Below are 24850 nucleotides of genomic sequence, written 5' to 3'. Positions count from 1 at the left end.
CTTCTGCATTTCCCACCTTTTTTGTTTTGTTCTTCATTTGTTCTGGTGGTGATTTCCTCTTATTACTGATGACAGTAGCTAGAATTCCTATTTCACAAAGTCAAATATTCTGGATGAGGTTAAATTAGTTCTAGATTTTATAGAAATCTTCTGCTATCTAATAACACAAGTGGAAAGTACTGTATAGGACAACACTGCATGTTCCCACAGTATATACCACCTTTGTTACTAACAAGAAAATGAAACCATACTAAGTAATGGCTCATTAGGGATTTCATTAAAGAGTATTTAGCTAAGCATATGCTTGAATTAAGTAAATGTTAACTTCAGTAAAGCATATGGCAGACATTGTGCTGTTTATACAGACCAAAATGCACTTAATTGTGATCACATGATATATTTTAAAATCATGATGCTTAAGCTCCACTAAGCCTCCTCTCACTACTCAGGGCTTAAAGTTTCATATAAGCACTTCTCTTTAAAATACTGCAGAGGGAGCCAAAACACCATTTGAAATACAAAAATGGAATAAAACAAAATACAGTGATGCCAACGAGTGTGATTATTTAAGACGGATTCTGTTGAATGGAATTCTGAATTGTCCAAAAGCCGCTGCTGTTCAGCATCAACAAACGCTACTACTTTACTGAGTACAGCAAACTGTCAGTTCAATGGACAATGCAGGCCTGACCCTTCTCCTGCATTTATAAGGCAGTGTCAACAGGAAAATAATTCTCACTGTGCCTTTATTTGTAGAAAAGAAGAGTTCCGTCATGTGGCAAAATTTGAGAAGGAATGACGAGATGTGCCTCCTAACACGAAAGCAAAACTATTCACCGACTGGCATACCGTTAAGCCTGATGTGTTTATACTTGAAAAATGAATCAGATACTCAAAGAAGGAAAATCTAGGTAATTCTTCAACCATTAGAAAGAGTGACACTGTGAAATATCCCACCTGAACTCAGATTCTGGGATATTGCACACGCGTCGCTTTTCAAAAAGATGCAACAGGAGAAGACAGAAGCTGGTTCCTGCATGCCTGCTCTTGACACGGATCAACAGACAAGGAGGATGACACAAAAACTGGCTAGCAGATGCATGGTTTCCCAGGGTGCAGTGGGTGAGCCCGGAGGTGCGGTAGAGACAGATGACTGTTTTCACCTCTCATGTCGTGTGAAAGACACCCTAAAGCCAAGATAGAGCTGCTGCAAGCCTGGCCTGCTTGCTAACACAGGTGGGAAACACTTCTTCACGGACTCCCGAGAATGCACAGGAAATTTCTAAATGCTGACATTTTGAACTGCTGTTAGGCTGGAAGTGTCATCTGTAGTACATCTATGTTTCCTTCTTGAACATTACATTAGACTTAAGAGTAAAATAGACAGGAGATAAAATTTGGTACCTTGTCCTTTTTTCCCCACAGTTTTAGTACACTTTCATCCAAATAATTCATCGCCAAGGGTACGCACTGCATCTAAATAAAAGGAACATCTTGTGCAAAATACTCCGATTATTGCAGAGTACATACTAAAAATACATCCTAAAAAATCTGTTTTTTAAGCAGAATGGACAGTGGATGAAAAAACTCCCACTCGTTCTTCTGTCACAAAATCACACAACAGATTTGCCTGTTTTCTTAAATGTAGTTACTGTTTGATTTTCTTCCGCGATTATTCTTTTTGTTTTCCCTGGTATGCTTTTGCTGGTACAACAGCCTTGCAGTGCTAGATAATCAATACTACATTTAAGGAGTGTGCTCGAGTGCCTTCAATATGTGCAGCAGTACACAGTAAGGGTCTAAAAGATTTAGTTGAAGGTCATATATCATTAACTTTACGTACAACCCCCAAGACTTGGGTAAAGTGGTGAGCACTGGTAGAAAAGCAGTTTCGTTAACAATAAGATTGAACCCTTCTGATGTTCAACAGCTGTTGAAATGAGTGGGGAATATATGAACAGTACCACAGCAATCTGCCTACAGGCTACAAAAACAGTGAAGATGAAACTCATGTAATTCATTATTTAAAAGAGTTCCAAAAGGATTCTCCTCCTGGTCATTTGATTCAGTAAAGTGGGGATAATTTGAACAAAAATTCAGTGATGCAAACCCAGTGATGATATCCATTTACATCTAAGATTGTGAATTATCACATGTTCACTGGTTTTTACAATGCTTACTTTGTTTTTCCTTTGTGCCTCATACTGATCACTCACAAGCTAAATCTACCTTGACCCCATTTCATTTAGTACTTTTTTTACACCACTTGCAAGTTCTCCCAAAATCAGTGATGTTATACTAGCAATCGTAACCTGGGTATTCTTCACACTTCAAACATGTTACATTCATTCTGTGCTGTCTTTCTAATCTTTCCAAAGAATTTGTGCAGGATGAGCACAGGTACTGTATGAATCCAGTGTACAAACACAGCTGCCAACTACAAACACATTCAATTAACCAATTATATAATACAGCAACTAAAGAGCTCTTGCCCACAAGTTAAGGGTTTAACCTTTAGAAATCTTTATGGTTTTACCCTTTACAAATCAGTTTAAACAAACATCTTCCTCTGTCTTAAAGAGCATATAGACCCACTTGCCCCTGGTGTAGCAGTAATGTGTAAATATGCATTGGCGCATGGAAAACAAATCACACTGGGGAAGAAAAGGACTTTAATATCCATTAGAATTATTTTTCTTTTTAATGGAATCCAAAGTGCAACAAATTAATGAAGAATGATGTCAAACAGCTAGTATCAGATGAAGACTCCATGTCCAAAAGAGAGAGAAAAAAACCCAACCACTGCAAATACAAATCTGCCCTGATAAAAGGATATAATGTACAGTACCTGTATGTACTGTATACAAAACGTATGTCTGTTTCACAGACAGATGACCATTTACACTTTGTTATTGCACTAGTAAAAGAACTTCCAGAGGAATGTTCTTTTAAATGGCAGCCAGCTGGTCAAATCCACTGTGTGGTTTAAAAAATGTTTATGGTTCAATAATGGAAAAGGCCACCTCTTCTTCCTGAAGCTGTGATGACCGTTAAAAGAAAAAGAATGCTTTAGGATGACCTAATTCTGACCTCTACAAGCTCAACTCAAAACTTCAGAAAAACTACACTTTATTTAATCCACATTCAGACACAAAGCACTTTCCCAAAAGTTCATCTGTTTCTGGTTATCTATAAGCATATTTAAATACATTTGGACTTAATTAAGTTTTGTTTTTCAGCTGGGCCTTAAAAACAGTGCAGTGTTACTAGAAGAAAATGTACTAGTATGAAGCTGCATTAAGATGTTCTTAAAGAATTTTAGCAATGTAAACACTGTTGCATTAGAAATGACAGAATATGAGTCAACTCAGCTACTTAGGACTTGTGAGTAATAAAGTACACTATGCTCTTGCTAAATCAAGAGGACTAACCTGTCTGTCTGAAAGCATCATTTAACTGCACACTGAAAGATTACTTATATAGCCTTCAAACAATAAGCAATGACAAACACTATCATTCTAAATCAAATTATTTTTCCACATTTCAAAGTCAGAGTAATCCCCTAGTCAATAAAATCCTCTCATTCAAGTTGATTCATTTAAATGACAAGGAAAAACAAAAGGACGTGTGCAAATAAACAGTAATCAAGTGAAATTCCCCGAACAATAATCATTAATGATATGCCCGCTGTGTGTGTAGTTCTACCAGGGTTTTGAAATTTAATCATGCTCTCTAGTAACACGATCTGTTGTCGACTGATATTGCAACAAAGGATTACATTACAGGCAATTAGCTAAGAAATGACATTCTGCTGGTGGTTATAAGGAATCTTTATCGGGCGCCACATAAATCACAACCATTGATATTCTTCCCAATTGCTACTGTCAATTTAACAGTAGCAGAGCTATTAACTGCTATAAGGGATTATCAGCAATAAGTGACAAATCATTTAAATCCTGAAATGGTAATAACAGAAGGGCAACCTCTGTATCAATAGGAGATTAATAAATGGCCTGCTGGAAAACTAGAATGATTTTCATTTGTGAAATGAAAAAAAAAAGATGATTCAAAGAGCATCAACAGAAGAAGTAGTACATTTCAAGAGGACAAGCATTCATGATAATACAATGTAATTACCGACCATTTATTGAAAAGCACAAGCAGCATAATGGTTAAATCTGGGTAACTAAGGGTAGCAGTGCAAACACTGGACACTGAAAGTGGAAGGTCAGAAATGAGGCTGAACGGTGAGGGTGGAGTAAGGGCTAGCCTCACAGACAAGGCTCAGAAGGCTCTCAAATGACTCACTACCCAACTACACCAGCCTAGAGTATTCATAATTAAGAACTCTTACCCAAGCTGTCTTCATTTTCAAATGGATATTTTCAGCAGGCAGCTTTTCAAAATGAAGGAATCACACCCTTAAGCACCAAAGCATTCATATCTTGTAGGCTGAGCAAATACGCAGCTGGGTTTCATGATTTAAGTGCAATAAACCATGTCCCCTTGAATGATGCTACTGCAACCACTCATTCCACCATGGCAGAAATCTTCCAGAGCGTAAGCCTTACCATTTTGACTGATTGCACAGTGCAGTTCTTCCACAACGTTTTATTTTTAGTTGTACCGATCCACTCTGTCATCTTTCCTTTACATGTACTGGACTAGAATATTCACAATGTGAATCGTCTGATAGCTAAAGGCAGTGGTGCTATACAATACCACTTATTGGAGGAAGCATCTAGAATACTTTATTTTAAAATCACAAAGATACTGTATATGAAAAAACACCTAGCCTGCAATACCTCCATTGTTAACATTTAAGGGTATGCAACACCATTCATGAAACCAGCAACCCATAATTATAAGACGAAAACTTAACATGAACTAATCATGCAATGCTGTTTAGAAATACCTATCAATATAAAACCAAGTGACTGACCAGTGCTCAAGAACGTTACAGGTAATAATTGCACACACTTTTATTTAAGTGCCTTTAACACTACAAAGTGATAGATGAGACAGTTTTAAGTAGTCTGTAAACGGATAATACAAAACAGTGTATAGGTCTTTTCTAATAAAAAATAATTTAAAGCAGCACACGTTTCTGACATTAAGTGCTATGAAATACTCTACTTGTGCTCTTATAATTTGGAAACTGAATTTCCCTGGACATACCTCTCTATGGATTGAGTGTTTTATGGATGGAACTTGATGTTTTCCATAAAAGCTCTTCATCCATTCAATGATGGAATGGAACAAACTACAGTGCTGTACTCTTATGAGAGGTCTACACAGCTGCACTGGATAAAAAGAAATGATATAAAGGCCAGAAACTCAAAATGCATGCCAATTACAGACATTCCCAGGGGGAGTACAAATTTCAAAGAGCAATGTGCTATAGGAGGTACTACACTTTTCACAAAGAAAGAATGGAACAAGCTGCCCTGCCATGTTGTTGAACACATTAGCATAGATCATGTAAAGAAATGGCTCAATGACATTGTCAGATCAGTTAACTAGAGAACATTTGTAGAAATTATCTTCAGTTGTCATACGCAGTATTTCCATGTTACTGCTTTTCACACACAGTATATATAAATATGTAATAAACACAATAAAGATGATACTTTCTGACTTTAAAGACAAAATAATAAAACAATTATGCTATAACAAGTCTAACAGTTTCTGAATGCTGACCTGTGAGATGCCATATTGCACTGACAACAACATGGAATGAGAAAGTATTTTTGTTCTTCATGACACAAGATGGATGCAACTCGAGGACCCTGGAGGAAAAGGTCATACCCTACCCAATTCCACTCACTGGTTCTTTTATACTCTCATAAAAGCTCACATATTTTCTTCAGATGTTTTTTCTTCTTTTCAATAGAACTGTATTGTAAAGACAAACTTTAAACTACACAAAAAAACATTCCAGCCACGGAACTTTATGGTCTTGTCTCTTCTGGTAGATGCTGCACAGCGGATTTATCTACAGTGTAACTGTGCAAAGAGCCATCCAATCCAAGATGTGCTTTATTATTATTTATACCGAGAAAGACTCTGTGGTCTTTGCTCTTTGGTTGCTTCAAAGAGCAGGGTCATAGCAATTATACACCTTATTAAAACCTATTACTCAACCAGAAATCGAACACTTAAAGATTTCACATAGATGGCTGCAGCCCAGGTGGTCCATTAACAGAAGCCTCTGGGAAAATGTACTCAAGAATATATATAAAATAATAATAATACTGTTGATCTTCAAAACCTAGATCAAAACATACACAATACTGGAAGTTGTAGACAAGATATCAAGCTTGACTCAGCATAACAGTTTAGTTTCTATATACCTCTCATTTTAGTTCTGCATCAAAGAAATAAATGCAGATGACAACGCAATTCATGAGGGCAATCTAGAATGAATAGGTAAGTTCATTTAATTCTGATTTCATTACTTTTCATGCAATGCAGAGGTGACCATTCCTGGTCCTGGAGGGCAAGTGTGTCTACAAGTTTCCTAGGTCTCTTTAAAAAAGCAGCACCTGAAGAAGGTGGGAGAAGCTGTCACAGTACCATTGATCTAGTTAAGACAGTGACCAGCTCGTTACAAGTGGCGTTGGAATGAAAACATGCAGGGCTTCAGGACCAGAACTGCACAGTCCTGAGGTAAGGCTTATATAATGTACACAGTTGCTGCACCTTGGATTTGATCCATCATCTCTGGCACCTCTGAGGTCTAGACCAGCACAACTGAGACAAACCAAAATTACGCCAACAGGCTACGTCCTTAAGAAATGAAGCTTAACAGTTCCAGAGGAGTTACATCACTTTAACAATCTCCTTTTACACTAGGAGCCATTCTACATTTTGATTATAAAAATGTCTGCATACTGTAGAACAACTGTTTAACCTTTTTATTTGCTGTTGGTGATACTGGCACATGACGCATGGATTTTAGCTAATTACAGCATCACTGGCGCAAAGCCCAAGATGAATACAAGTATAACACACCAAAGGCAAACAGAAATCCGAACAAACAACTGGAGAGAATCCCACACTACAGTGAATAAGCAAAGGAATATCCTGGTGACGGATACTCCCACTAGACAACACCTCCTCTGTTGGATTTTCCCTCTTGCATATTGGAAGCCACCCGTACATGGCCCAAAACTCCTACATTCCACCAGTACCGTTGTTTGTTAAAAGTGCAGGCTTATCTCTGTACAGACAGTTCTAGTGCACACCTGTGACATTCATAGACAATGACCAGGATTCTTAAGTGGCTAAACATTGCAAGTGTTAGACAGGCCTGAGACATGCAGCATTTTCCTGCTTACATATAAAAACAACCTCTAAGCTGTCTTCTACCTGTGAACTTGCAGTGGCATCAGTGAGAAACATTGTTCATTTAACTGGTTCACTCTGCCCTGAAAGAGCTGCATAGGCATTTCAGAGCTTGGAGAGAGGCTGATTAACAGCAGTCTATTCCAAATGGGAGGGTCTAAGACAGACAACTAATTATCAACACAATTACTTTCTCAAAAAAGCCAAAAGCAAAGGAGATTAAGAAGTTTAGGGACTCTGTTACAAGGTCAGCGCTTAATTGCTACAAATAGGCTGTCGCTCCCTGATTGCTAGCTGTCTGAGTGACAAGTGGAGGGGTACCACATGCCTGCACTGACAATTTACTTTGCCTTTGTGATTTCCAACCTCCTGGTTAACAAGCTTCTTCTTATAACCAAATCGCAGCTCTTGACAGGAAAAGCACTTTAATGTGAAAAAGTGGAAAATGACTCACATTAACAGCTGTGTGACTCTAAGCCTTTCCCCTCTTAAAAAACCCTGACACATCAAAAGAGGCTTCCTCTCAGAAAAAAAAAACTATTTGCAGCTCCGTGATGGCCTAGACTTGTCAAAAGTCATCGCAGCTTTTAAAATAGCAGTAGAGTTTAACTAATGGGATAGCAGATTCTAACTCATAAGCATTTAAGTCACTGGAGATCTCACACTGAAAAATTCTGGGATCTCTTTAATTTGATCCTTTTATTGCTTATGTCTTAGGAGTTCAATATTCTAGTACTTTCTTTATAAAATATATGCAATGTAAATATACATTGGGATGACATTCAAAACATGATACATTTATTAAACCCAGCCATTTGTGCAAACTTCTATTCAGCAGGTGAAGTACTTTTTCATTGAACACATATACAGTAAAAATGGCAAACGCGACCGAAACCTATGCAGGATCTTCATCTAAGTAATGAAATATCATTATATTTAATAACAGACATAATAAGTCCATTAAGATCATCAACACATTTCAAATATTTCTAAAAGCTTCCAATTGAATGACATTCTTTTGCTAATTCCAGGATGTAAGAAATCCTGATCAAGGCCTCCTGTAGTGAGGATGTATGAAAGAAAAATAATATTTGTAAGTTCTATCGCATGCAAATAAATGCCAGGGTGAAACACAATAAATCCAGTTATGTGACTATTTTACATCTGAGATCCCTCAACAATATAACGATTAAATGGAAAACATCATAGTTTACACAAAAAACGCACATGAATAACTGCATACTGTACATCATATTTCTGGACAGTGTTTTAAGCTGCTTTCAAAAAAGTCATGCACAGGTAAGCCAAAACTTTAAACAACAAAAGTAAGCCAGACTGTGATATACAGTTAACTTTAAAAACCCTCAGTTTTCACTTCTATAGGTGCTCTATTATAGTGCAGCAATGCAGTGTAGTAGCGTTTAAGTAGCTCTTCTACCAAAGGATTCTACCAACATAAATCTAATTTCAGTATTTTTTAAATCACAGTATTATTGTGAATTTGGCAGATGTACTGTATGTTTTTTGCTGTGTAGGGTCTGACAATTGTAAAGTGTCTACCAAATAAGACATTTCGACTGAAATCCTTTGGATTGAAAATGACCTTTTTCCAAACACCACTGCTCTCAGAAACTCTCCTTACAAATGAAAATGAAGGCGTTACAGAAAATAGCCTTCAAAAGGCTCCTCAGCTGACAGCTTTAAGAGACAGAACTAAGGTCTTGAATCTCAAGCTGTCAAAATACTGTCATGTCAGAAGTAACCTGTACACACCAAGAAGGGGAAATAAAAGCAGCGGCACTCGTTTTAAAAGCTAAACTGACATTTCTTGTATCTACAGAATGAAGGAGCATTTATTTGAGCCTCAAAAGAGGAAAGGAAGGAAAGAAAGCTCACATTGAAGAATGACAAAAAGCCAAACTACAGTCAACAGGTGGAACTGACATCCTTTCCCAGCGGCCTTGCTCTTCTTTGTTCTACAACATGTCACTGGATGTACATCAAGCTGTATTTATTGGAGAACACAACTAGCAACAGCCCTACCTCCAGAGGCAACCTGTTCCACGGTAACTCACGGCAAGCACAGATGGGCTGCTCTGCATGACACAGCAGAGGAAACACAGCAAAACGAGTCACATTGGCAGCCCAGCACAGCCATTCAAACACCTCACTCTGCTGTAATATTACTGACTTGCTTGGTTTTCATTTTAACAACCAGGGGGGGTGAGTACATTTGTATGTGTGGGGGATGTGTAACCAGTTAATCAGACAATGTAAGCACAGAGTCATGCCTGCCAATTTGCTCATTTTAGGTTAATAAAATTCACTTTCACTTTTTTTTTGCAAAAACAGGCATTTAATATTGATCCTGAGTCCTACCTCCCAAAGAAATGGAACTTTTCTGCTGCTGCTTTCCATAACAAAGCTCCCCGAATGAAAATAAAATGGCAGTGCGTATTACTCAGCTTCTGTGTAACAATTTGCTCTAATTTCATGCAAATGTTAGGTTTTTATCCAGAACCTGTAAAGCTTGTACAGTAGTGAAGTCGAAATTTTCCAACTGCGTATTTGTGAAACATGGACTTTTAATCCCCTATGATGTCTCAAATGCATGCAAACAATTACCGCTTGAAATGATGTCCATACGGTTTCATTACATAGTCAAATTAATTTTTAATTGCTAATTAATTCATTCCTACTAATTAGGTCCTTCACATTGAATAAATTTGGACCTCTTCAGTGTCTTTAGAACAGTGATATATTTCAGCATCATTCTTTTTTTAACACTAAAGTGACACCTTTTCAAAAAACAGTACATATTTCTGACAATTAAACACCTGGGATGGCTCCAGTTTCTTATCAGTGCAGGACAAAAATCAGTATGTTGCTCCATGCCATGTTTTAAGAGTGGCCTCAATCTAGTTATCTAAAGAGTAAGGCTGTCTCATACGATGCTGGACACTGTTCTGACAACAGTGAAACTTTATACACTAATGCAAGTAAAATCAAGAGAATGTCACATTTTTTTTTTACCAGACAGGGAATCTTGGTTAATTCTAAAAAAAGATATACTGATTCTGCTCTTGCTCTGTTCTAAATTTTGTACAGAGATAGCGGAGGTGACAATCACTATGTTTCCTGAATTGAAACAGGGCACAAATACCCAAGTGTTTAAAGTGGATGACTTTCATTAATAAGAAAATCACCACGTTACTATTATTAACACTTTAATTAGTGAAGCTACAATTTGTACATGGGACACTGTGCAAAAAAACTACATACATTCAATTTTTGTTTCTGCTTTAAGCTCCTAGGGTTTTTTTCTTGAAAAGATTAAGAAAAAGAAAAGATTACTCTGAAACAAAACTGTAAAGAATTTTGTGTCTGAAGAGCATCTGCATGTCCGATTTCCCTAAACAGCATCATCCTTAATGGCTCCACCTTCCTTGCTGCACAGAAACAGGTGAGAAATGTCCATCTTGTCATTTATCAGTTTTCTGCCACCTTTTGACCCTCCCAAGTCACTGGCTCAAGTCAACCATAAGCAACACCATGAAAATCATTCCACATACTGTACCTCCACTGTCTGTAGAATATTCCAATTAAACTAATGCAGCCTTTATGATACATCATAAGCAGAACATTTCTGTTTTTACATATTGTCGAATTTTACAACTCATGATTGTCTGTTTGAGAGTTCCATGGCCTTTTCCCCTAACCTTTTGGTTCTCTTGGTGCATAAATACTGCATATAAAATTATATTTGCACTTTTCGGCAAGTTCAACTTACAATTTCATACTTTTAGATTTGGAGAATTTCATGCACGGGTATCATTAAAATATACTTGCGGTATTGTTTATGATAATATTTTTGTACATTTAGAAGCTCGAGCAATGGCTCTTCAACTGATATTTACATACCACAAGGAGCAGGTTAGCCTAAATAAAAAAAGACCAGAATCTACACTTGATCTGAGATCTGAGATTTGAGATCTAAAACATTGTGGAAAAGCGAAGCAGTGTTGTTTTTTTAAACCAAACAGACTAGGCTCTCATTTCCAATCCATAACTACAATTAGCAACAAAATGGGCTGTGGGATAGTCTTACGCTGAACGACACCTGAAAAAATAATAATTGCTGCAAGTGCAATTATTTCCCCAAAATGGTTTTAGTATATTTTCACCTGTTTCAATGTACATCTTAACTAAACACCCCAAACCTCTTTGTATTACATCAAAGGCAGTTGAAAAGAAGAGACAGTATAATACGAGAAATGATGGGATGTAAATTGAATTCAGTAAGCCATAATGGTCTCCCAATTTTTTTTCAGAACTGCATAAAAACAGGTCAGTACTGAAGAAAACAGTCAATCTGCATAAAATAAACCACTTTCATCTTTTTGTTGTTGTTGTCTCACCAGACAAATTGTTCCGCACATGAAGACAGTTTAGTTTCTCCAAGAAACTAAGCCAAAAAGACAAAGACTAGCATTGACATCTTTTCCAAACTGCCGCCACTGATCTATCAGATTCTGTTATAATTCCGGGCTTCACACAGATACAATTACATCACCAAAAAACTCTGAATGCCACAGCTAAAAAAACGTTTCTTTCGATTCTACCATTTTTTTGGGGGGGGGGGAGGGGGGGGGTCAGCCACTTTATTCAGTGGCCCACCCACAACTTCATTTTCAATTAACAGCTCCTCTAAAGGCAGTCATGAAAACAGCTGCTGAAGAGCACTCAGATGTCGCTAAAATCCTGAAAACCTAAACTGTAAATAGCACTTTGTAAATCACTTGTCACTGTGGCTGTCAGCTCTCGCTGGGCACACACAGCTAGAAACAATGAAACCCATCTGCTAGACTCCTGTCGGATCTCCCTGGTCCAGCGTCCCTGCTCTTTCACTATTAGAGGTGCTAGACTACCTCAAGACTGGCAGGTGTCACCATCTGTCCACCGACTTTTCTGCCCAGCACAGTCCGTGGCTGGATGCTTTCGACAAACGGCAAACGGGGACAAAGCACTTGGCATGCACGCTGTGCGTAAAGCATTCCAATAATGAAAAGCTCAATAAAAATGTCCATTTATTGTACACTGCTTTGAAAATGCACTGCAATACAAATTTTACAGTCAGTCAAAATATATACAAGACTACAAATGCAGTGTCAAAAAATGACTTCTGTTCAGATGAAGTAATTTTCTGATGAGGATAAACAGTACTACACAAAACTGTAAAACTTAGAATGGAGGGTTCAGGATTCATGCAACTGAGAAGAGCGTCTAATGAGACAAACACTGACAACATCAACCCAGTACTCCAATGAAGATTCAATAAGTTGAAACTGCAACAAAGTGCACTGGAAAGTGAGAACAAGATGTATGTTTTTATACCAGTGGTTACAGGAGTCCAGGAGGTATTGTAGCTCCTGTTAATAACGAGTAAAGAACAGTGAAACAGAATTTAGATAGGGAGATATGGAATACTTCCTTTAAAGCTATCTGAAGTATTTAGAGTGCTTAATTACAGACAAAATATCTCCAGTTCCTTAAGCAGTGTAGCATAAAATCACAACTCTAAGAACAGAGATTTGTCACCAGTGAAAGGGACAGATGATGACCTTTCATCTTCCCCATATACAGTACAAAGAGGGACAAGAGTTAAGTTCTTCAGGAGTTACATGACTGTGTCAATGTTCCATTAATACTCATTAGGCAAGCTGAGACAGCTAAAATCCCCTAGCCCTTTTCATAACATCTCATTGCTGCAGCCAGCAATAACAACAGAGCAACTAATCTAATTAGCACAAGCAATACATTATTGCATCCATCACACATAATGACACAATTAATCAAAAGACTCTCAACATTGGAAATTTGAAAAGGCTGTGTCACTGTTCTTTAGGAATATCTAATTTAATGATAAGGTAATTTACTTCCTTTATATCTTCAGACCTATTGTCTTAATGCTCTGTAATTGCAATAAAGCAAAAGAGCAACTGTCTGCTAAGTTGATATGATATTAATTGACTACATGGATTAAAGCCCCAATAAATCTTACACAGCCTAAAGAACAAGACTGTCTAACAATTATTGGCAAATACTGTAACTCAAGTTTAATTGAGATTTCAATTTGCATCTGTTTGGTGAAATGCAGACACAAAGCCCAAATTAAAATTCTACTTACCTGAAGAATATGAAGCATTTTGTAAAACATTTTGAGTCAAGATTTAAGCATTTATTCTGTCGACCTAAGTTGTCTCCTGTCTTTGGATAATTGTTAAAAACAGTGATTCTCATTTTCCTCAGGGCGACATCAAGTCATAATTAGAATGTTTAACTGCCAGAAGGATTAAATGGTAATAATGACAATTCTAAAAAAAGCTGATGCTTAACCAGACAAGACCAGCACATCCCTTGACGTGTTTTTTACACTTCTCATAAAAGAAGTCATAGATGGTTATTGAGGTGCTATGAAAGCAGGGCAAGTGCGTTTTGAAATGAGAGGAAAATGCAAGTTCCTACAATAAATGCAATGTTGTATTGGCTTGGAAAAAGCGAAGGCTCTTGTTCAAGGTGAAGACAAGTTTGTCACAGACTGACCTTTCGTTTTTTCTTCTGAATCTTCTTCCTCTTGTTCTGGCGCTGTCCCAGGTTCTGGTCATTCTCCTGGTCCGAGATGTCGTGCAGTCTGGTCCTCCGGTGCTGATAGCTCAGCTCATGGGGCACTTCGCTGGGTTTCTTCTTGTGGAGGGTCCTGGGCTGTCTCTCCAGGCGCTCCTGAGGTTTCAGAGCAACGTCCTTCTGAACAAGAAGGAACACAGTTCCAGATTAGTGGTGATATTGTACTTTTTTTACAGCACAGTGAAGTTTTACACCTCACATTACTAAAAGGAGTCCATGTACCGTATACCTCCACTGTGATGTAATGACAAAGTACAATCTCTGTAATAAGAAACCTGTGGTCCCTTTACCTACCTACTTACTTATGAGGGTTAAATATTATTTTTGTACAAAATAAAAAGGGCACTATGGAAACACTCCAGATAATCAAACAAGATTTGCAATTTTTTTTTGCAGGTTATACAGCACAAACGATAAGATTTCAAATGTTCTTTGTGACAATTCACCAGATTAATAAAATGACAAAAGGCAAGAACTCATAGGGAAAGAACAAACATGAATCAAATTTGACTTTGTGACAACTTTACCTAGAAGGGACAGCAGTTCTGGATTCTCTTTCACAATAAAGTTCTGCACATGGAGCTGATTATTTAGAGTCTCGTACGAATGAACTAAAAATACTGGATTCATAATACTAAACGTATTTACAGTAAAACTGTTCATAGGTTTGTACTCTTCACAAAGGTCCTACTAAAAATATTAAGACTAATAAATAATTGATGGTATATGAAACCCTGATTAAGGCTGTTCAAAATTTCATCTTTTGTAACTACCTGTTGGACATAATCTTTCAAGGCCAGGTGTTAGATGTTGTTGCATGCATTAAGGGGTCTCAAAAGAAAATGAGCAACTGCAAATGGAATTAATTTACTGTAAAAATGGCCCCAGTTGAAAGACAGGAAGCTCATACAATGCATGCATTGAAGCACACCACAAAAAGCACCATTAAAAATCTCAAAGGTTGGTGTAAAATTATCATGGCTTGGTTAAGAGCAGTCTGATCCTCTGTTTATGCTAAGAACTGACAGTGATTAAAGTGGTTTCTTATATTTTCTTTAGTCTGCCCAGTTTTTGACAAATTGTCTTATTCCACTCACTAAATCATTAAATGCCAGAAACCACAAATATGCACCTTCAGAATGATGTATCCCACACTATGAATGGCCAGCTCTCTATGGCACAGTTGTTTTTCTGAGGAGATTTTCTTTTTCCATGGCATTAAAGTGGCAACCTGTTTTGTCTGTCCATTGCTCTGCCTGTGCATTTTCTTATAAATAGGTCTCACTTGGCGTTTCCTTATGTGTATGTACAGTCCTTGCAACTGAAACAGAGTCCTTGCTCAACACAAACTAGAAAAGGAAAAATTGATTCAAACAATTGGAAATCAATAGTAATGCTGAGGTAAAGTATAATTTAAATCAGCCTGAAAGATAACTTACTGAGAGGTGGTCTAATTTACAAATCTTGATGGACATTTCATTTCCAGACACTTCATGTTTGCTGTGCCATTGGTGGAATTGGCTTGGAAAAAATATTCTATAATTGTTCTACTAACCTATAGCCAGTCTCACTACAATAGCTATAATCTAAAAATCAAAATATCTAAATACTTCAGTTTGCTTTGATTTTTGTTCCAGAATTCATCTCTCTCTGTAATCTCTTGTTCCTACCAATTAATGAATCACTATTTTATTTTACATCTTATCCTACAAAAAAACCCTGCAGTATCCTAGTTCAGTTTAAGTTATTTTTTTTATTTGTGAGACTGTGTATTGCTTATTCCTTCCATTTGCTTAAATAAACAGTTTTGTTTGTTTTCTCTTCATACTGCGTTGCAAGTTCAATTTGTAGGCTGAAATTGTTAAAGTCCAATGTATCTCTGACCTATTTCCAAGACTGTCAACTTTAGCATGGGTCTGGCTTTGCAGATTGTGCATGACAGAGCTTTCCCCGACAGCCCTTGTTAATTTTCACTGACAACAATTCATACTGATGCCCAGGGAACAGAGTTAAACTACCATCCAAACAGACACTTTAGTTCAGCTCGAGACACATTCAACTTAGAAGTAGAAAATCCTGTTTTACATGCAATAAGAATAACTAGGACAACAGCAAAGTCAGACTTATAAAAACAATGACATCAAAAAAAACACTGACCTAACAAGACAAAAAATGCTATATTCCTATAGCAATCGCATCTCACAATGTGTCAGAAGGCATCTAGATTTGTTCAAGGAAACTAAATAAGGGAATTCCTGAGCAAGACAGAAGAAAGTGATTAAAGAGGAGCCCACAAAACACCCAAGTGTTCTGAACAGAGAGCTCAGAGGTTTTTGTTTTTCAGGGCACCAGGCGAGAAGCATATAAAATCAATAAAAGATGTTATCAAGACTGAGGTTCCAGGGATGTTTATTGCCCATGCTCAAAAACAAACAGTGTTGGGAGGAGTGTAACAGCAGTGCAGAATGTTTCAGCAGTTAATGTTACCTTTTACAGTCCTTGTTTTTTAAGAGGTAAATAATGAGCAAATGGAAATCTGTTCCCTAATGTCACAGTGACTTTGTTTCCCACATTTAATGCAGGAGCAAATGTAGTATTTCTTAAGTTCTTGACAGGAGCTCTATTTTGTTTATCTCAAAACAATGCAGCCTGAAAATCTAATGCTCCTGAAGGTTCTTCCTCTTAGGAAGAGCAGAGGTCAACAGTTGATAAGTTTTTTCAACTCATTTACTCGAATTTTGTGTGTTTAAAATGACCTTATTTTGTTGGTTGGCACTTGAAAAACAATACATCTAAAACCTTCAGAAAAGCCATTAATGTACAATTCACAGCCTCTATACGCCCACCGTATCCTTTAAAGGGGAAATCAAAACTAGATTGAATGGCTAAAATAAAGCGATATTCTACCACAGAGTTATAGTAACGTTGCTCAAATAACCCAAAGTTTGTTTACAGCTCACATACAAGGCATTATTGGTTTATAACTATTTATCGGGGCAATACCCTGAAGGCAAATTAATGCAAATATTTCCTGATTTCTTCTCATTTGGCATTAATATAAAGAAACAACAGCAAAGGTACAAAACACACCCAATCAACCCAAACTTTACTCAGGCTACAGTAGGTAGCAGGATAAGGTTACCAAAAGCCTTTGCAAACAGTTAAAACACACAAGACAACTGAAAACAATGTGCAGATCCAATATGTATTGTATAAATTCTGCATTTAGAAATGTTCTTAACATCTCCCACATTTGAGCCAGTAAAAACTGGTGGGATATCTCTGACCTGAACCTTGTCCTTTTCCATAAAAACATGAAGCATGTAAGACTTGCTCCTACTGACCACAGGCTGGTTTATTTATTTTGTCTATATTAAGCTCCTAACCACTCCATCTTTTTCCACATATCCATCGAATAAATATGGGAGACTGCAACAGCACGGCAAACACAGTACGTCTCTGTACATGGTGTTAACGCACACTAAAAAAGTGGACATTGCAACAAATTAATCAGAGAAATACTTACAGAGCAGAGCTTACATCCATTTAATCATGTCTGCTTGTCGGTGGTCACAGTTGGAAAATGTTCAAAGAAGATCCTTCAGATACAATGCACTAGCTGTATTTTAATCCTATTTGGTTGTGCTCTGCAGAATCTTTTTTCCACCAATGTATAACTATAATAATTAACCTCCACTCCACCCAGGCTTGCAAATAAACTTATGATGTTTTGACAAGCTAATGAAAAACACCCACTCTTTATGTTACGCTTTTTCAGGATTTAAAAGTAAAAAAAAAGTATATGCAAACAGCATGGATCAAAGGACTACTAAACAGACAACCTGAAATATTTTACAAAAACAACTTTGCACAGCAAGGGTAAGATTCATTTTTAATTAATGGAGCGCATTACTTCAATCTTGTTAAATGCAAATTACAAACACTATCATCTGAATTTTTTTATGCGCACATAAATATATACAGATACAGTATATATATTCAATATAAAAAATAAAACCGCATTCAAATCTTGAACAGCCCTCCTGGCCCAGAGTTGCCCAGGTTCAAAGGCTAGGAGCACATTGAAGTCCAGAATCAACAGTCTCCATAAAGAAAATATCTTATGTTGTGATAAAAAGACAAGGCAAGAAATTGGGGCTTTCCTCACTACATTGAAGCTGAAAAATCTAATTGACTGAAACATACGATGCATTATCTAGCTTTATCATTTCTAAGTGAAGACATCTTATACTTTTCTGAAAAACAATCTAAATTCACTTCCTCACCACCCACCCCACTTGCAATCTCTCTTCCACAAATGCATTGGATTCCATCTGTCATCGGCTCTGCCAAATCACTGTAAGAAGGCTGAGCGTTTTAAAGCTGAATAAAAACCACAATCCTATTCGTTCCATACCGTCGACTTGCCGTGTGTCTTCATCTCCCAAGCAAAAATCTCACAGTCAAAGGCAGACAGGAACATATTGCTCCTGCTCTCTGCTGCCAAGGTTCAAAGACACCCACGTCACTCTCTCGAGTCTTAACTAAGGAGCTGATAAGTACAAATTCTTTGCCGACAATGCAAATGTCAGCAGAACACAGTGCAGAAAATGGCCTGAGGTGGAGTGTGGAGAAGTTGCAAGGTTCTTGAATATCAGTCAATGGGCTGGAGTTGCTTTTTTGAAAGTAATTTATGTTAATAGTCGAAGATAACACCTTCCACTTTATTCCACCGCAGGGATTTCGTACAGCTGGCTCTCGAATCGTTTTACTGATTGCTATTTGATGACTCAAATATATAGATTTTCAAATTGAAGCCAAAATATGCTCTCAGTTAGGCAAACTGGTTCCTCTTTCCAATGAGCATTGTTAAATGACAATTTTGAGACATGATTCTATATGTTACTTTCTCCTCGTCTCCTCAATAGGTAGTTTTGCAAGTACTTGGCATACTTAAAAATATTTTCTTCTTTGAACTAACTCAAGCCCTTTTCAACCATAAAGAAATGAATACTGCCTATAGGCCTGTTAAACCACAATTTCTACAGGATTATTTCACTGTAATGTTTACCCATATCTGCTGCTGATGAGCCATAATTCAGACCATGTCACAACACAATCATTCAAAACAGATAAGAAGCCTAAAGCATACAACATTCCAAATGCCTGAAATGTCCACAGCAGCCAGGAAATCCTCAATGAACAAAAACTTGCTTGTTTTATTTGTCTTAGCTCAAATCAGACCAAACGGTCAAATTCACACCCAAGAATCCCAAGCTGAGCCCGGGATTCCTCTAGCTTGTGGCTTATCACAGAAGATAAATGCACTGTGCTGAAACAAACAAGTAAAACATCACAGGCTTTCCTGTATGATGATATCTGAACTGTGACTGTCGACTGTTCGAGAGCAAATCTAATGTGATATAATTCTTGTCCCAGAGCAAAGCAGAACCACTATTCGAGATATGTACCAGAGATAAATGAAATGAGATTCCATCTGTTTTCTTTTTTTCCCCTCCCTTATCTCTTGTCCCAAGTGCGGCACATTCAGCCCTTTGTAATCCCACTCTGTAGCGATGTGTGGACTGTAGATCTTATCGAGGCATAGAGCAGACCCCATCAAAAAAAGGATGCTACTCAAATGGAACATATTTAGAACAAATAGGGAAAGTGAAAAGCTTTCATTCCTATGTCACTATCCATATTTCTTAAGGCAAATTTTCAAATACTTCGCAACATGTACAAGCAACTGCAGACTAATTAAGGTTTTATCAGCCTCCAGCTAATGTATATCTGGTTTACTAATTGTATCTTCTGTAAATGAGTAGGAGAGCAAAACATAAATGTAACTATAGCATGTATACAGTATGTGGTTCCCTGACGAAAACTGTAAGGAATTTTGCTTTTACAGAACCACTCATAGAGCAGGGTTAACCTTTCTCAGATGCTTGCAGGGAAGAGTTTGCACGCCACCTTTGACTGCAATTCTGAAAAACATGTCTTGCCTGTGAAGGAAAAGTTAGCTAGTCAGGAACCATCTGTTGAAGTCAGGTTTCCTTAATTAGAGGAGCCCCTAATCTAATTTACAATCTTAATCAATGATAAAGTTCCCATTGGAATTCTAAAAATATTGCGGCAAAACACATTCAATGCTCAAAGAATAAAAATAATACATTCTGACATCCCATTTATAGGAATTTGAAAATAATGGAAAAGTTAAAAACTGAAATGTCTGAAGCCGTAAGGCCTCATTACAGTAGATTGATGCTGTACAAATTCTAATATTTGAGATTGCTCCCAATTCACTAACACTTTATGTTCACAGGTCTAATTACAGTGTGAACTCCCGCCTCTTGCATGTTTGTTACTGTCTCTTATTTTATAGATGACAAGAACCTGCCATCCCTCAGTTTTAGATAATAGTATGAAATGCTCACAACATTTCCGATTGTAAATTGATTGTGAAGCCTGCTCAGTACCAATGCAGATGGCCAATGTGGAAACCATTTCATTTCAAGATTCGACACGTTTGTTATTCAAAAGACCCTGGTTAGGACTCAAGCTCCAGATAATTATCATTAATTTGTAACTTAAGGGCAAACTTCTAAGAGAGGGCTCTCAAAGAAAAGCTTTTGTGATACTAAGAGGCTAAATCGTTTATCTAAATCAACATTCCTCTAGACAAAGTAATTAATTAGTCTATGGAAAGAAAAAGCCCTCATACTTTATACCGAAAATGAGGTTGTTTATTTCTGTCACCATTAATGTGTCAGTCTGCAAAACCTGATACAAAGGGCAAGGTTACATGTTTCTCCTATAAAATTTAATAGTCTACCTGTTTATCCTTTCAGGGCATATTCAGAACAGAAACTAGGCACACAAAATAAAATGGAGTGTCTACACCAAACACAAGAGAAAAATAAAGAATATTCTTATAGCAAGCTGTGAGCATAATTCAGTTTGCTATCACCACAAGTTTTTGTAAAGCTACATGTACATTTGTAAAATTTCCTGTATAATACGAACCGGTATATTAGTTGGAAAATCTTAACCTTCGTCCCATGCAGGTAAAGTTACATTACTGTACATGTCACCTTTGCTTTCTTTTCCAAAGTCACTATTTATGTGTATCATGTGGGACTTTTAAATAGACCCGAGTATTCTACTGAAAAATCAATGCCTCTCTTCTGCAGAAACGACATTGTTCTTTATGGCGCTATCGCCAAGGTTTCATTTCTGAAACCATCAAAGACGACTCTGAAGCAGGACTGCAGTTCAAGCATCTTCTCATACTCTACTTCTATCAGATTCAGACATAATAATTCCATGCATTTATATAGGATCTCAGAGCGCTTCACTTACAGGAGGGGACCCATTTCATCTACCACTGAAGTGCAGTCCCATGAGACAGCCGGTTAAAAATGACTTCACCAATCAAATTAAGAGCAAAGTTTTATGTAGGCCAGATTGGACAAGCTCAGAGTGAAATTTAGCCGGGACACCAGTATTCACATTGCTGTTTAAAAAAAAGTACCATAGGATCTTAATTGGTCAAGCAGCTGGCACCACAGCTTCAACCTAAGGACAGCTCCCACAGCACAGTATCACTAGTTACCACAGGACTAGTCACCCTTGTGCTTCCTACACCCTCTCTAGCCTGATACCTACAATCTGTCATTAGCACTGCACCACTTGATATCATGTTTTGAAAGATGCTTTGGTAGAAGATATCCACGGACTATAAATCTTAGTTCAATAATGCGGTTCAGTAATAAAAATGGATATGTCAGGCTCCTGAGTGACTCATCCATTAGGAGCAACGGCTAAGCACACTAGTCCAGATGACATTACTTCAAGTCCAGGCTGACTGTGACCAAAATCCCCCAGGTAGCTGATCAAAAGTCAGCCACTTCCCATAGTGAATTCCTGGAGAGGAATTACTAGAGCCTTTCTGGGATGGTGGGGGAAATTGTTCTTTGCTCTTTTGGTAGGGTAGAGGATATGAAAGCCTCACAAAGCTTGTCCTTTCAGCAGAGAGATCCCCCTCACAACCTTCTTCTTAACTTTAAAAACCTTAATAACCTTTGCTGCTAACCAGAACTGCCCCTGCATGTTCAGTCCCTTTGTTTCCAGTGACTTCATTCTGTTAGCACATACTGTATAGAGTTCCATTTCACACTTAACCAAATAAATACAGCATTCAGTGCATTTCTGCATTTTTCTTTTTTTTTGCGCAAATATTTATCACTTCCTTATCAGCCAGGAAACCTGAAATTCCATTATCTCAGGCAAGAAGGATATTTTCCAAATACAAAATGTAGTTGAGCAAGTTTAACATATATTGTTTAAATGCATCTTGGGTTGAGCTGCTAAAAGCGTGCTTGATATAAAATCAGTGCTACTCAGCTCCTTTGCCTTCCCCCCTCAATGACATATGACATTTCTTATGGGATTCAATGGCTAAGGCACTTGTGTTCAACAGGCGTGGTTGCTTAGCAACAAGGTACAGAGACCAGATTATTACACTACAGTGATGAAGTGAGTATATTAGGTTCACATTTAAAATCCAAACCTTACGAAATACATTTTAATTGAAACTTTCAAGACCACACCTGTTACTGCTGTAAGGCAATGAAATAATGTATTCTACTCCTAGAAGTGTTACTCGGACTGCCCTGAAAAATGCTACCTATCACTTAAATTAAAAATTAATGAATTAACTGATGTACTGCAAACAGAGGTCAAACTGGCAAATCATATTGCATTGGAAGGGAGAATAAAAATTGAGATACTTGAGAAAAAACAATAAATGGCAGCAAGTTAATGTAGTAGATATGAAAATTATCTAAAAAACCACAATCATAGTGTGTGCTGGTTTGGGCTTTTTACTGAATTGGCTAATCGGTTTGGAGTCACTGTGACTAAATTGTTTTTCTTTGCCCATTCATATTAATAATTTGCAAAAGAAATTAAAACAAGGACCCTGAAATCCACATCATGGCCAAGAGGGAAAATAAAACTAAACTGCTTCTTGCGTAGACTGTATTTGTAAAATATTAATAAGGACAACTAATAAAATCATTAAGCACAGTTTGAAACAGTGTGCAGAACAGCAACCAATAAAATAATAATGAGCCATTTGCACACAATGGTTGAAATCGCATCAGTTACACAAGTATCTCCTATCTCTACACAACCATCTCCTGTCTCTGTTTATAACATTTAAGAGGTTCATTACAACAACTGCAGAAATGTGTAGGCTTGTTGCTACTAGTATACTCAAACCAACATTACCATTTTTGAAGTACAGTATGAGCATAGCGTTTTTGCTTCATATTTTTTTCTTGACATAAAATATAAAGTATACCCATAATTTTGTAAAATAGTACGGTGCATTAAACTTTAACAAGTCATGACTGTGGTTAATTACAAAGCAAATGATACAGAGCAAATATTTAATGCCATTTTAAAACAGATCGATGCCTTCCAATTAAACTGCAGCTGGTGGCCACATACTTCATTAACAATCTGAAGATGACTCAAAGCCGACTATAAGGCCAAGGGTATGTACTGTACTGTTCTGTGGCCATCTCTGCAGAAAGATGCTTCAAGACATGGAAACAACAAAGTCATGAAAGACAAAGCAAGCTACAGTAACTACTTAATTTATACCCAAGTACTGCAGGTCACCTGGCTTTAATCTTGCACTGTGCTAGGCATCTAACCCACAATTTCTCTCCCTGGTTTAAATAAGTACTGCTTTTGTGTTTATGCCCTCCCTTGAGATACTAAAACTAAGACTTAGTCTTTTTTCTCCGCTATGAGGTTTTTCAAGTTACAGATAATTTCAGTTAAATAAAGCAAAACTATTTGCTTCTTACAAAGTCAGATCATTTAAAGTGACTTTGTCATTTCATAGAGGACACACAGTCATTAAGAACTAAGCATGGACTCATTTCTCAGGCATATAACTAATTTAAGACCTTCTTTTACTGAACAGCCTGTGGCTTGACTGCCACTCTTTGTTCCGTACTTCTGTATAAAAGTTTTAACACCGGATATTAAAAATATATATATGCTTATTCATATGTCGGTTTGCAGTTGTCTACTGTTTTTTCACAGTTGTTAAAACAGAGGAAAGGATGCTTTTCGGGGTGTTGCTTATAAGTGAGCTAAGGAGATATTTTTGCAAGTACTGTAGTAACATTTTCTGATGGCTACAATGCAATGCCACAGGTCCAAAACTCCCTTTGGAGTACTCCCAAACTCTCGTTGTGAAACGTGACTGAGATGACAAGTTCATGTACCTCTGTGTGTCTCATTTGAGATTACAAGAATACAAATAAAAACAGTGAACAGGATGCTGTCAGGCTTAATTACAGTTCTTCAAAAAGGACTGGGTATGAAATTCGGTTGACTTTTTTCACTTTCCATTTTTCTCTGACTTGGGATGTGACAGATTGATGAGAAATGATTAAAGCATTGATTACACTGAAGAGTTAGAAATGAATGATGAGCTGAGACAATTTGTATTTCACGAGCCTTATCTAAAGTATTTGTTTCTTGGCTTTGATCTCTGATGCGAATTCATTTACATGTCTGAAATTCATCATTATAAAAAATGGCTGAAAGACAGCTGTTCAATAGGCTCTTGCTACAGTATAACCCTCCCTCTGGGCTGAAAGTCACAAACCCTATTTATAGACACTAAGGCCTTAAAGCTAACACTGAAATGTGAACCTCCAATCTGCCCTCAGTGCTAATTAGAAGCAAGGTGAGAAAATATCATGTATGAAAGAAGCAAATAAACATTATTGCT

The 24850-nt window shown here is 37.2% G+C and overlaps 1 protein-coding gene across 12 annotated transcripts in view; it reads right to left on the bottom strand.

Annotated features, from left to right (window-relative positions):
* The window catches only part of auts2a (activator of transcription and developmental regulator AUTS2 a), a 319096-nt gene that overhangs the window by 238359 nt on the left and 55887 nt on the right, over positions 1 to 24850 (bottom strand). For all 12 annotated transcript variants that reach the window (XM_069184560.1, XM_069184558.1, XM_069184559.1 and 9 more), the window contains one exon: positions 13951 to 14151. In XM_069184560.1, coding sequence (XP_069040661.1) covers positions 13951 to 14151 — 201 coding nt within the window. The remainder of the gene's footprint in view (positions 1 to 13950; positions 14152 to 24850) is intronic.

Source organism: Lepisosteus oculatus, chromosome 26, assembly GCF_040954835.1.
Source record: "Lepisosteus oculatus isolate fLepOcu1 chromosome 26, fLepOcu1.hap2, whole genome shotgun sequence".
In the NCBI taxonomy this organism is placed as follows: Eukaryota; Metazoa; Chordata; class Actinopteri; order Semionotiformes; family Lepisosteidae; genus Lepisosteus; species Lepisosteus oculatus.
The sequence above is the reverse complement of the archived record's forward strand: the minus strand, read 5'-3'. Positions and strand labels throughout refer to the sequence as shown.